Here is a 13,250-nt window from a genome sequence, read left to right on the forward strand (position 1 = left end):
ATTTCTCTGAGTTTTTGTGAATTTCTCTAGGCTATAAGGGAATTTTCACTGGCTTTTTGTGAATTTCTCTGGGTTGGAAGGTTATTTCTCTGAATTGAGAGAATTTCTCTGGGGTAGTTTATCAAATCAATAGAACAGTAGATTCAACTCTACCTATTTTGTCATAGAGAAAATCTCAACAGAGAAATTCTGATTTTTAGAGAAATTTTGAAAATTTCTCTAACTTTCCCCTAACCTTCCCATTTTCCAGAGAAATTTTGGAAATTTCTCTGGCCTTTCCTCTCTCCAGAGAAATTTCCCTTTCTATTTACACAATAATCACATATACAAACCAGAGAAATTTAGTCAATCCCAGAGAAATTTACTCAAACTTAGAGAAAATTGCCCTCCAACGCAGAGAAATTGATCACCAAAAAAAACAGGGCAATTGTCTTTTTGAATATGAGATTGACTATTCAAATGATCACCAAATGTTTTTTAAAAATTATGAATAAACAGATTCATTGTAATATCAAACACGTTCAGAAAATCAAAATTGAAAAGAGAGAGAGAGAGAGAGAGAGAGAGAGAGATATGAAACTAGTTTATGGTTCAACAGAACAATTGAGTTTCAAGGAAAAACAAAACATTCATGAACCAAATCAACATGAATAAGATTTGGGAATCGAGCAAATAATCGACCCGATATGAGGAAGTTCCAATCAAGAAGCTTCAGGGATCGAACAAAACGGCCTTTGAGATTCAACCACCATTTGGAGACTAGAAAAATTGAATTTTTCTGAGATTGGGGAAGTTTGGAGAGGATTCGGAGGAGAAGCTACATAGTTGAGAGCTTTCTTGTTCTTCAGCCGAAGTTGAGACCAGCTCGGAGATTTCTCTAGTGAGCCAGAATTGGACCCCGATCTCACCGATAAATGATTCGAACAAGGAGAATCCTTATCTGGTCAACACCGCTCCGGCGAAGATTGAGTCGATCGATGTGTCCCTGGCGGAGGAGCTGAGTGCGATCCGCCAGAAGATCGAATGACAGAGATTGGACAGAGAGAAGACAGAGAAGATGCTGAGAGAGAGGCATTTGGTGATGGAGATGAATTTGAAGGAGATGGTGAAGAGAGGTGAGGTCCGGAAGCTGCTTGAGATCGAGGTTGATAGGTTGTTTCGGTTGAAGGAACTCAAATCTTCGTATATGGTAAGAAAATGTTTGTTTGGTTACTCGAAAAATGCAAGCTCTGCTGAAGAAGAAGGTTGAGTTTGGAGATTTGGAGGAGTGGAAGAGAGCAGCGAGAGAGACACACAGAGCGTGAGATATATATCAAATTTCTCTGTGATAGATAGGAGGGACCTTAGCCATCAGAAAATAATATTGTGGACCTCTTCCATTGCTAAAAATGGAAGAGGGACTTTAGACTATTTTTCCCAAAATTATATGAGGAGAAAAATAAAAAGGAAAATTAGTCTAGGGTCCCTCTTCCACTTATTGTAATGGAAGAGATCCACAAAATTATTTTTTGATGTTTAAGGTCTCTGAACATATATCAGAGAAATTTGACTCTTTGTCTCTTCTTCTCTACTGCAGAGCAGCACTTCCTCTCTCTCTCTCTCTCTCTCTCTCTCTCTCTCTCCGAAAATGGCGTCTAAAACCCTAGTTCGGACCGAAGCTTCTTTGCTAACAATTGTTTGGTATCGTAAAGTTCAGTTTGTAAAATTGTTCCGGTACTCTCGATCGCTCACGATTCCATTTCTCCATTCTTGATTCGCCGAAGCCGTCACATACGTACGAGGAATACTCCTGGGTTTACTTTCAAATTGAGAAAGCACATACGTACGAGGAGGCTTGAGGATGTGCGGCAGCTTGGATATGATAGGGTATGGCCTTGAGGGATTTTGTTTTCTGAGTATACAAGTTAGTTTGATTCTCTCTTGTGCTTTGATTGTTAGTTTACTGTAAGGTTATCATTGTATCTATTTTATGTCATATTCAGATAATACTCTTCCAATTTGGACTAGGTGCTAATGCACATTATGTTATATTGGAATTGTATGCCCAAGGAAATATTCTCCTCAGACTCTAAGTTCATGGTCTTGACTCTTCTTCGGTCACATAGGTTGGTGTTCATGATCAGTTTTTTTTCTGCTGTGCAGCAGTATATATATATATATATATATATATATGTATATATGAGAGAGGGTGGTGAAGCAGAGAAAAGTTGAAGGTTGGAGTGGTGAGCGGTGTGGATATATCCCTAGAGAAATTCTCTGGGTTTGAACTAAAATTTCTCTGGAGAGATAATGTTGTAAAAATGCAGAGAAATTTCTCTGGAGAGTGGGAAGTATACGGTATGGCCTTGAGGGATTTTGTTTTCTGAGTATACAAGTTAGTCTGATTCTCTCTTGTGCTTTGATTGTTAGTTTACTGTAAGGTTATCATTGTATCCATTTTATGTCATATTCAGATAATACTCTTCCAATTTGGACTGGGTGCTAATGCACATTATGTTATATTGGAGTTGTATGCCCAAGGAAATATTCTCCTCAGACTCTGAGTTCATGGTCTTGACTCTACTTCGGTCACATAGGTTGGTGTTCATGATCAGTTTTTATTCTACTGTGCAGCAGTATATATATATATATATATATATGTGAGAGAGAGGGTGGTGAAGCAGAGAAAAGTTGAAGGTTAGAGTGGTGAGCGGTGTGGATATATCCCCAGAGAAATTCTCTGGGTTTGAACTAAAATTTCTCTAGAGAGATAATGTTGTAAAAATGCAGAGAAATTTCTCTGGAGAGTGGGAAGTATACGGAAGGCAGAGAAATTTGAAATTTATCTGGAGAGTCCATGAAAGGACAGGGAGGCCAGAGAAATTTAAAATTTCTCTGGAGAGATAATTTTGTGGGAAGGCCGGTAAAGCCAGAGAAATTTTTAAATTTTCTCTGGACTAATTTTTTCTGGATTAACTTGAGGGACCTTAGACAATATGAAAATATTAGATGTGCTTTATGCTATAAAATCTTAATACGAGGGACCTTAAAAAAAAAACCCCAAAATAAAACAAGCATCTTCATAATGTCTAGTAATCCATGATGCTATTTATGAAATAAAAATACTAAAAAAATAGTAATTAAATGTGTGATATATTTATCTACGTTTTCATTTCAACACTACATTGAAATAATTTTTAAAATATTAATTAATTTAGTAAAAAATTATTTAAACACGTATTTTGAAAATACAATAAGAACATTAAAAGTCCTATTTTGAAAATATGATTTTTTAAGATTGACATTGTGTCTGAAAATTCAATTTAAAACATTATGGTGTGTGTGAAAAAAAATAAAATAAAATATTTGAATTTAAGAAATTTGACTTTGAAAAACAAACAAAGAAGTGAGGTAGCATTGCTTTGAAATCTAAAAATAAAAAATTAAAAAAAAAAAACAGAAGATTAATTTATTAAAAAAATATATATTAAAAAAAGGATTAGGAAGATTAATTTATTAAAAAAATATATTAAAAAAAGGATTAGGAAGATGATATAATTTAAAAAAACCAATAGCCAATAGGTTGATTTTTGTTCATGTTCCCCAAGGGGCCGTAGTTGAACAGTTATTCGTAGTTGAACAGTTATTTGTATAGTTTGCGTACGCGAATACGAAGAAGATTCGGTTTGGTTCTGTGCTGTGCTCTCATCGGCCTGAAAACTAGTGTAAGGAAGGGATATGTGTATAGCGGTGTTCATATGGCAAGATCACCCACTTTACCCATTCATTTTGTTGCTCAATCGAGATGAATATCACAATCGGTGAGTGTGCGTGTAGTTACTTAATTTGTTTGTAATTGGAAGGCCTACGAAGCCTCTGGCATGGTGGGAAGTGGAAGGCGGTGGTGGTACTTGTTGTTGTGATATAGTGGGTGGAAGAGATGGGCTTGCCGGAGGGACGTGGTTGGCTTCCAACAGAGACGGAAGGGTCGCTTTTCTTACTAATGTTCGGGAAGTCGAGTCAATTCCTCAAGCAAAGAGCAGAGGTCACTTACCCGTTCGCTTCTTGGAGGTTGCTTACCTTTTGACATTCACACTCACTCCATGTGTTTGTTCTATTGTTCCAGTGGATCATATCACCATGAAATTACGATTTTAGCCGTTTTTATTGTTCTACTCTATGGGCTTGCCTGTTTGATTGGGCGGATTATACCATAGGATTAGGATAATTAATCCATTATTGGTTGCAAATTTTATTATTCGGATTAAACTTCAATGATCATTCTATCTAACAAAATTGATGGGTTTTTTTAATCCTACAGCTAATAACTCAAAACATACATATTATTGAAATTATATATTACCATATCTATTGGAAAACAAACGTGGACAAGAGTAAATTATGTATCTTGCTAATCCAGGTGGATAACCGATCCTACATTAATCTTTTGGATTGTTGATCCCGTCACTATTAATCCTGTTAGTCAAACATGCGTTATGATTTTGTATGCAATGCGATCCATTGAGTTTCGGTTCACTGGCAGCCTTGTGCAGAATCCGGATTTTCAGGTCCTTGTGTGCATTTAATCACAAACTCAAATGTTATTAATCACAAACGTCTTTTTTTTTTTTTTTTTTGGCACTACTAGTGAAAATTTGTCATGGTGGATTTGCTTTCTACTCTTCTTACAAATTGAACAAGTTTAACGCCAATTTTGATGCTTAACATGACCCTTGTGTAATTACTGTTGGATTTTATTTTTAGCTTACTATTTGTTACTGAGTACTTATGTACTTTGGTATTATAACACTGGTTTCCAGGCCACAAATATATCTGTGGGTTTGGTGGTTGATCTGCTGTAATTGGTGTGATTGGGAATTATTTATCTGCTGTGTGGTCTTAATACTACATAATTTCTATTGGAAGAGTCATGTGATTGTTGTTGTTGATGCGGTTGCAGAGCAAGAAACATCCTAGTGAGTTTGCAGAGGAACTTGTGAAGGAGGCAGATCAGTATAATGGGTTTAACCTGATAATAGCCGATCTTTGTTCTAAGACCATGGTTTACATAACTAACAGACCAAAACAAGATAAAGTTTCAGCTATACAAGTTTCACCTGGTATTCATGTATTATCAAATGCAAGGCTGGACTCACCTTGGCCTAAGGTAAGAAGGCACACTGTACTTCTTGATCTATGTAGAGTAACTGCAATAGCATGCACAATAGAGTTGGCCTTCTGCTAACAAGTGAGCACAGAATAGGAAGCTAAATGTTAAAAAGCTCACGTGTTTGCTACCCAGGAAAGCATGGGTGGTTGTGAAGTGTATCTTGTTGTTTTGACTAGAAAAGCCTTGTGAGCTTTTCTATTGTATTTGTTTGACTTTATTGTTGGTCAAAGGCACTTGGATCTTGTAAAGGCTTGTAAGTCTGACTGTCATTACTTGTATAAGAGACCCTATTTTTTTAGCAGCTGATTGTTTAGTGACGAAAAGTAAATATATGGCCAGTGGGACTAAATAAAAACCATTGCCCCTAGTGAAGTAGAATGGTAAATTGGTTCATGAGTTTTGGGTTTGTCAATTTTAAAGGTAATGAAATACTATAATGCTGCATTTGGAAGCCATTCCTTGGATTTGGGATGCCATCTTGGTACAAATTTTGAACTATGATGCAGTCTATTTCCAATACCAATGTGTGGATTCCATTCTGCATTTGTCTCCTCTCTGTGGCTTTTTTCTATCCTTCTATTTCTTTTTCTATATATGTATATATATATGTATTTTTTTATTGATGGTAATAGTTGTTCAAATGATTGTCAATTCATTTTCTTTGCAGGCTGAAAGATTGAGACATAGTTTCAAGGACCAATTGGCCAGATATGGTGACGGTGAAGTTTGTGTAAAAGAGATGGTTGAGAAACTAATGAGAGACACTGTTAAAGATGACAAAAGCATGTTACCTCACATTTATCCTGTAGAGAGAGAATACCAAATGAGTTCCATTTTCGTTGAAGAAGAAACTCCTTCGGTAAATATAAGTACTTAAAACTCCCCCTCTTCCTTTTTGTAATTGTGTGCATGTCTTTTCCACGTGCTTGCCTGTTGCTATGAAAACTCTGAATTGTCTCTGGTACATAGGGGCGCCATGGGACGAGAAGCACTTCTGCATTGTCTGTCAAAGCAAGTGGGGAGGTAAACTTTCATGAAACATATCTGGAGAAGGAATTTTGGAAAGAGAAATCTGTGACCTATCAGATTGAGATGATGAAGTAGACAATTACATATTGGTCCAGCTACTTTTCTGAGAAAATGAACATCCAATCGTCTCCGGAAGTTGGTAACTCCATCTAGATCACTGCTTGAGAGCATCATGAGCCCAATAATTGTGTAAGTTAATGTTCATGGACTTCTTCTATATGCATGTACTATATTACTGGATCACAAACTAACCCCAAATAAACTACCTTCGTTACACGACTTTTCACCATTTCAAAATTGAGACTTGACACATTTTTCAAATTAAGAAATTGATGACCATTGGTTCAATGGTTAAGACTTGGCCTAATAACCTTGAGGTTATGGGTTCAAGCCTTGGGACCACCACTTTGTACATTATGCCAAATGTTAGATGTGTACTCAATCTTTTCCTTCACAAACACACATTAATGTATACTAATTGGGCGTTGTTTTTTTTTTTAAAGAAATTGATGACCACCCCCCCCCCCCCCCCCCCCCTCATTTTGCAATATGTTTTGAATGGGAAAATTACAATACACGTCCCTCAAAGGGTGTGTACATCATATTGATTTAGACTTCCAACCATTAAATCTGAATAAATAAACTGAGCCGTTGGATATCGCTTCGAGTCATGATCATTTTGGGTCATAAACCACACCACATTAATTAATTATCATTTATCAAGACCTCGTTGAATGATAACTAGGGCATTTTTGTTACATATCTTTGAAGGTGTGTAGGACCATGTTTGAAAAAACACTTGTCAAACTAGAAAAGGAAAAGTAGGAGAAATTTATGGAGCTTTGGGGAAAAGTTTTATGTTTCATTTTGTCAATTACATCCTGGCAATTAATAAAGCTTCTCTAGCTAGTAAAAAAACATAAATTGGGGGTTTTATCTCGTTAATGATGATGAGATTTATTCTCTTATACAAGGGAACCTGATTTGCATATGCTAAAATATTTCTGGCAATAGCATGGAACAGAGTAATAGAATTCGTATACAGGTGCTGGCTTATTCTTATTCCATGGTCTGGGATTCACATTTCATTGCCTATTGTATATTTATTTGGGGCTGTAAACCAGCTTCAATTTGATCCCTGCCCACCTTAAAACTGACACTTGTGAAATCTATTTGACTTGATTGTACTTTGTTAATTTCTCTTAGTTACAAATTCACAATAGGTTTGCTCCATGCCTTTGCTTAGTTACAAAGTCACTCTGGGATGATTGAGCTCAACCACCAGTCTGATAAACTAGTCCAAAGAAACGGATTTCATGTGGCTCTATCCACGGGGGTTCAAATGCTGAGCAAAAACTATTGTCCCAAGTTACTTTGGGTTTTCTAGAAATTGAGAGCAGCTTTAAGCAAACACCACTTTCCTTTTTATTGCTCGTGCATCATTGCTAGCAGTAAGTCAAATGAGATATCCAAGAAAACAACCCAATTTGGAACTCCTTCGTTAATCATCTATGACATTATTATGCACGTTATTGTTGTTGGAATTTAATCCTGAGCCATGCTTTCGTTCTGGTGATTTCAGTCAAAAGCGATGATGAAATGGCAAAGCTTACCTGATTATATTTTGATAAGCTGGCTCATCATCTGTAAGAATAGTAACCCTCTAGGCGATTTCAAATCATTTTTTAGAATTTAAAAAAAAAAAAAAGGAAGAAAAAAAAGAAACACTCACTAGAGCAGAATATGCACTCTAGTAGTGGCATTTTTTATTTGAATTTGAATACAAACCAGAAAGGCAAGAAAACACCACCACGGGCCACCCTTGCTTCGTATAGCTCACCTTCCTTTATTTGAAACTCATACATACATATATATGGATACGGTAGAGAGTAGGTAGTGTCTAGAGTAGGGGTAAAGGCTAGAAAAGTAGCTAAACCAAGAGGGGGTATTGTTAAGTTAAAAGACTTAAGCGACACAAGTGCAGCCATCGCCGCACTTGCAGCCGGCAGCAGTGGTGACGCTGTTGGTGCAGGTGCAGGGGTTGCAACCACAGTGCTTGCCACATGAGCACTTCTTGTGGTCTACTACACTGGGATCATCCCCAGTTGATGTACTGCTGCACCTGCACATCCCATCCCATAATGAGTTTTTGTCAAGACAATGCACCCCAAAAGAAAAAAGAATCAATTTCCAAGTATTTAAGGATATAGATAGATATAATGGATGAAGAAGAGGGAGGGAGAGAGAGAGAGAGAGAGCAGAGCAGGTTATAGTAAGAATTGAAGTGAAGAAGACGGACCTGCAAGATGAGTCGCCTAGGCATGGGGAAGGACAGCCACACTTGTCATTGCAGGCAACACTACGTCCCCTCAAGTCAGCCATACCAAATTGTCACCTTAGCTAGCTTAGCTTGCTTGCACTATTTTTTTTATAAATAAATAAGTTTGTTGAGTGTGTGTGCGTGTGTACAGTGTGTAGTAGTAGCATTGTAGCTAGGCGGCCTTTAAATAGAACTTCGGGAGGGAGGGAGGAGGGAGAGAGGGAGCATGTTGTTGAAGTTACATATTGGAGATGATACGTGGCACTAGGTGGCATAGATTTCTTAATGCGTATTATTCTCATTGCACAAGCGAAAATGCTGGGCGTTGCTTGGTTGGGATTGTGGATAGAAACAATCAAGATCCCCTCCCCTTTCTATACCCGTTAAATGGCTTCAAATTCTATTTGTTTGTTAGTTTGTTAGGGAGAGAGACGTGACATGACATTTGGCCAAAAGTCAAGTAAACACGGGGCATACTGGTCTCACTTTTAGGGGTGAACATGGTTCTGATTGGGATAAAATTAGGCTAATTCGTTATCTACGGTTCTTAAAAAATTAGAACTAATTCAATTCGTTTAAATCGGGAAACCAATCCAAACAACCACCGATTGGATCGGTTTAGGACCATGGATTTACATAATTAAATAACAAAAAAAAATATATAGAATATTTTAATTTTATAAAAATATAAATATAGCATCATATTAATTCCACAATAGTAACATGTCTTTCCATAATAGTGACATATTGTTCTAAAATTTAAACAATCATAAGAAAATTGATTTCACCAAAAGTATTTAGGCCTGTAAATTCATACCAACTCAACTCGAGTCAATGTCCGAACCCACAAACAAATTAAGAATATTATTTAACAGATACCCAAAAAAATAATAAATAAATAAATAAATTTAATTTGATTCAACTCGTTACAAATATATTATTAACATCACAGTTATAAGAAGTATGCCATACAATGGTATTATTAAATTTTCGAAAATATCCCATGGCTTTTACTCAACCACCTTACTATGGAGGCTAATAAATTGTGTGCGTGACATTAGTAAGGCCAATTATCTAACCACACAAGATCTTATGTCCCTATTTTTCCCGCCACATATTTCAAATTATTTGTTTGTCATACGATAAGTTTGACCGTATAAAAAGAAATGATTTGAGACAATGGGTCAAGCCCGTGTGGTGATTTTTGAATCTAATGGGTCAAGCCCATTTTGCCCATAACCTCCCTCTCTACAAAACTTGGGCACCCCTTGGGGCACACCCCAAGGTCCAATCCCGTGCCTTATAAACCCACTCAAAACATCCCACCAAATCAATGTGGGACAAGCCATTTTCCAACCTTAAGGAATTTCCACCAAAATTCCATTTCCATGGAGCTCACTTTGGCTTCAATTTCCCATTCACCCGATAATGGTTTTGAGCAACCAAATATACCACGTGAATCACAACGCGGCATAGAACGCGTTACCGCTTAGACCCGCCAAAATAGACGTACGGGTCCCACCTAAATAATAGACTAAAGTTAGCAAAAAATTCTGTTTTTACCCAGAATTGTTCAACCATTTCTAACAAATTGTTATACAGTAGGGATTAGTTTTAGGTGTGAAAGTATTTTATGAAAAAACTTGAATGTTTGATTATGATGCTTGCATTTAGACAAGACCATGTGCATTGTGGTTACATGAAATATTATTGGCCATTCAGATTTGCTAGCTCTAAGGTTGTGTTTTTCTATCCCGATCTGATCATGGTTGATTCTCATTATTGAATTTATTGATAACCGGACTAGTGAATCTATTTGTCCAAAAAAAAAAAGGGTAAAAAAATCTATTGAGAATTTGATTATGTGAGCTTTCTTTTTTAATAAAAAGGCGCTTCTATGATGAAGGAGGTATTGTGGACTATCTTGTACATTATTTGTAGCGTTCATGGCGAACACATAGCCCAACTACCACCTTGAGGCATGGACAACACGTTGCCCAGCCAACACCTAGAAGTATTGTCCGCTTTGGCCTAAGCATGATAGCTGGCAAGCCGCATAGATTTATTCCTTTGATTTCCCAAGGACGCCTCCACAATGGAAGTGTCCAATGCTATCTTATAAGTCTATTCTAAATATTATATACAATCGTTGTGGGATGACAACACATATTTGAAACAAGATAATTGAGAATATTATCTGCAATCGATGTGGGATGGCAACCCATATATTTGAAACAAATGATATAATAACAAATATATAGCTTGGATATGAACATTGAATACATCATATTAATATTTTTCCAAACTGGTGTCGTTCAATGGTCAATTTTATTGAATTATTTTAGAAAATTTGAAGTTATTTTCAAATTTTCAAAACTTTAATTTATATTTCTTTATTTATCTTGATGAAACTTTGTCCCACGTAAAAAAGAAAGGATAAAAATAATGTATTAATAAATGAAGTTTTCAAAGTAATTTTTAAATCAAAGAGGCTTGATGATTTAAACCAAAAAAGCATTTCGACGGTGGAGGTATTGTTACTCAAGAGTGATAAAAAAAATTTATTAAAAAATCTACGTCAATAAATTTTTATTTTAACTTCACAAATGGTGGATATATATATATATATATATATATTTTTAATAAACTTAAATAATTTGATAGGTATAGACTGTTAGTTTTTAAAATTATAATCATATAATATAATCTTATGAAATCAAATAGAAATCTCGACATAATCGATCAAAATTCTAATATTTAGAGCTTGTTTGGCATCAGGGTTTTTGATGAAAATAGTCAAAATGTCAAAACATCCAATCAGATCACTTTTTTACTTTTTATACATCTTTTCTTAAAATATAAAAAATATCAATTAAAAGAATCAATTCCGAAATAACCCCTAATGTCTTTTTTCACCTCTCCATTTATTTATATTAATCATAACTAATAGATTAAAATTTTACAATACATATGGCACGTTTGTTTGTTTGGTGAGTGCTACATATGAACTTAATATTCATTTCATCAACTTTTTTCTATTATAATTTGAACTCACAAAATAATTACAGAGGTGCGAACCAAAATGATAAGCAAATAAGTCTCAAAAATTAAGGCTCCGTTTGGAAAGTCTCTCAAAATATGGTTCCACCCGTTGATTTGAGTGTGTTGTTTGTTTGGATCTTTCAAATCATAATTCTACACCAATTTCTCAAAACTCAATTTAAAACAGAATTGTTACTTTTTAAAACTTATAACCAAACACATAATTCAAAACTTTTTTCAAAACTTAATTCAAATCCATATTTTAATTTTTTAAATATTTTAAAAATATTTTAATGTTGTTAAGATTTTAAATATTTTAATATTTAAATATGTTATGCCTTTTTTAATTTTTTAATTTTTTTGAATATTTTTAAATATTTTAATTTCAAAATATTACGATTCTCAGTTTTTAAATTTTAAAATATTTTATTAAAATAAATTCAAACTCTATTTTATAAAAATATTTTTAAATATTTTAATTTTTTTGTTTTGTATTTGGTTACGATTTGCGTGTAGAGTTGTGAAAGTAGTATGGAGTTTCGAGTTATGTGTTTGGTTATGAGTTTTAAAAATAATTTCATAATTGACTTTTGTTTTATGTGTTTGGCTACGATTTGAGTGTAGAGTTGTTTTTAAATTTAAAATATTAATATTTGAAATTATTTAAATTTTTTGAATATTTAAATTATTTAAATTTTTACGATTTAATTTTTTTGAATATTTATTTTCATTTTTAACTTATTTAATTTTTTAGATTATTTAAATTATTTAAATATTTATGATTTTAATTTTTTGAATGTTTATTTTGAAAAAAATTTATTTCCTCTATAGTATTTTCAATTAAAAAATTGATTAATGTTATTTTCTGTTAACAATAATTTTTTTTAATTGAATTTTAAAAAGAGTTTGGTTATTAGTGTTGATCAGAATTTTCAATAGTGTGAAAATAGTATGTTTTGTTTTGAGTTATGATAATTTGAATTAAGTTTTGAAAACTCTTTCCAAAACTCATAACTAAACAAATTTTCTTACTTCACATGTCAGATCAAACTTTCAAAACTCAATTCCACACTTTATTCAAAAATTATAACCAAACAAATTTTCTACACTCAAATCATAATTCCATAACTCACAAACTCAAAATACAACTCATACTTTCAAATAATATTTACAAAACTCTACCAAACGTAACCTAAAATTATATATCATTCAATACGCAAGATCTAAGAATAATTAAAACAAAAAACAAAAAATAAAAATTTAAAAATTTTGCCAAACGGGCCTTACGAAGTTGAAATTGAGACGTAATATAATTTGTTTTTATCAATTTAAATAGAATGGTTGATGACACTAGAACTATTATAAAACTACACAATTCAAAGGATTTGTAAATTCATACCAACTCAACTCGAGTCAATGCCTGAACCCACAAACAAATTAAGAATATTATTTAACAGATACCCAAAAAAATAATAAATAAATAAATAAGTTTAATTTGATTCAACTCGTTACAAATATATTATTAACATCACAGTTATAAGAAGTATGCCATACAATGGTATTATTAAATTTTCAAAAATATCCCATGGCTTTTACTCAACCACCTTACTATAGAGGCTAATAAATTGTGTGCGTGACATTAGTAAGGCCAATCATCTAGCCACACAAGATCTTATGTCCCTGTTTTTCCCTCCACATATTTCAAATTAT

General features: G+C 34.0%; 1 protein-coding gene across 1 annotated transcript; it reads left to right on the forward strand.

The window, feature by feature from the left end:
- Positions 1–3,522: 3,522 nt before the first annotated feature.
- On the forward strand, positions 3,523–6,499 carry LOC145789970 (uncharacterized). The gene is made up of 5 exons (XM_082867771.1): positions 3,523–3,800; positions 3,843–4,050; positions 4,940–5,146; positions 5,817–6,008; positions 6,119–6,499. Exons 1-5 carry the CDS (start codon positions 3,718–3,720, stop codon positions 6,251–6,253), a joined length of 825 nt encoding a protein of 274 aa, XP_082723897.1. The 5' UTR covers positions 3,523–3,717; the 3' UTR covers positions 6,254–6,499.
- Positions 6,500–13,250: the final 6,751 nt, after the last annotated feature.

Source organism: Camellia sinensis, chromosome 4 (genome assembly GCF_055761805.1).
Source record: "Camellia sinensis isolate YWXY chromosome 4, ASM5576180v1, whole genome shotgun sequence".
Classification (NCBI taxonomy): domain Eukaryota; kingdom Viridiplantae; phylum Streptophyta; class Magnoliopsida; order Ericales; family Theaceae; genus Camellia; species Camellia sinensis.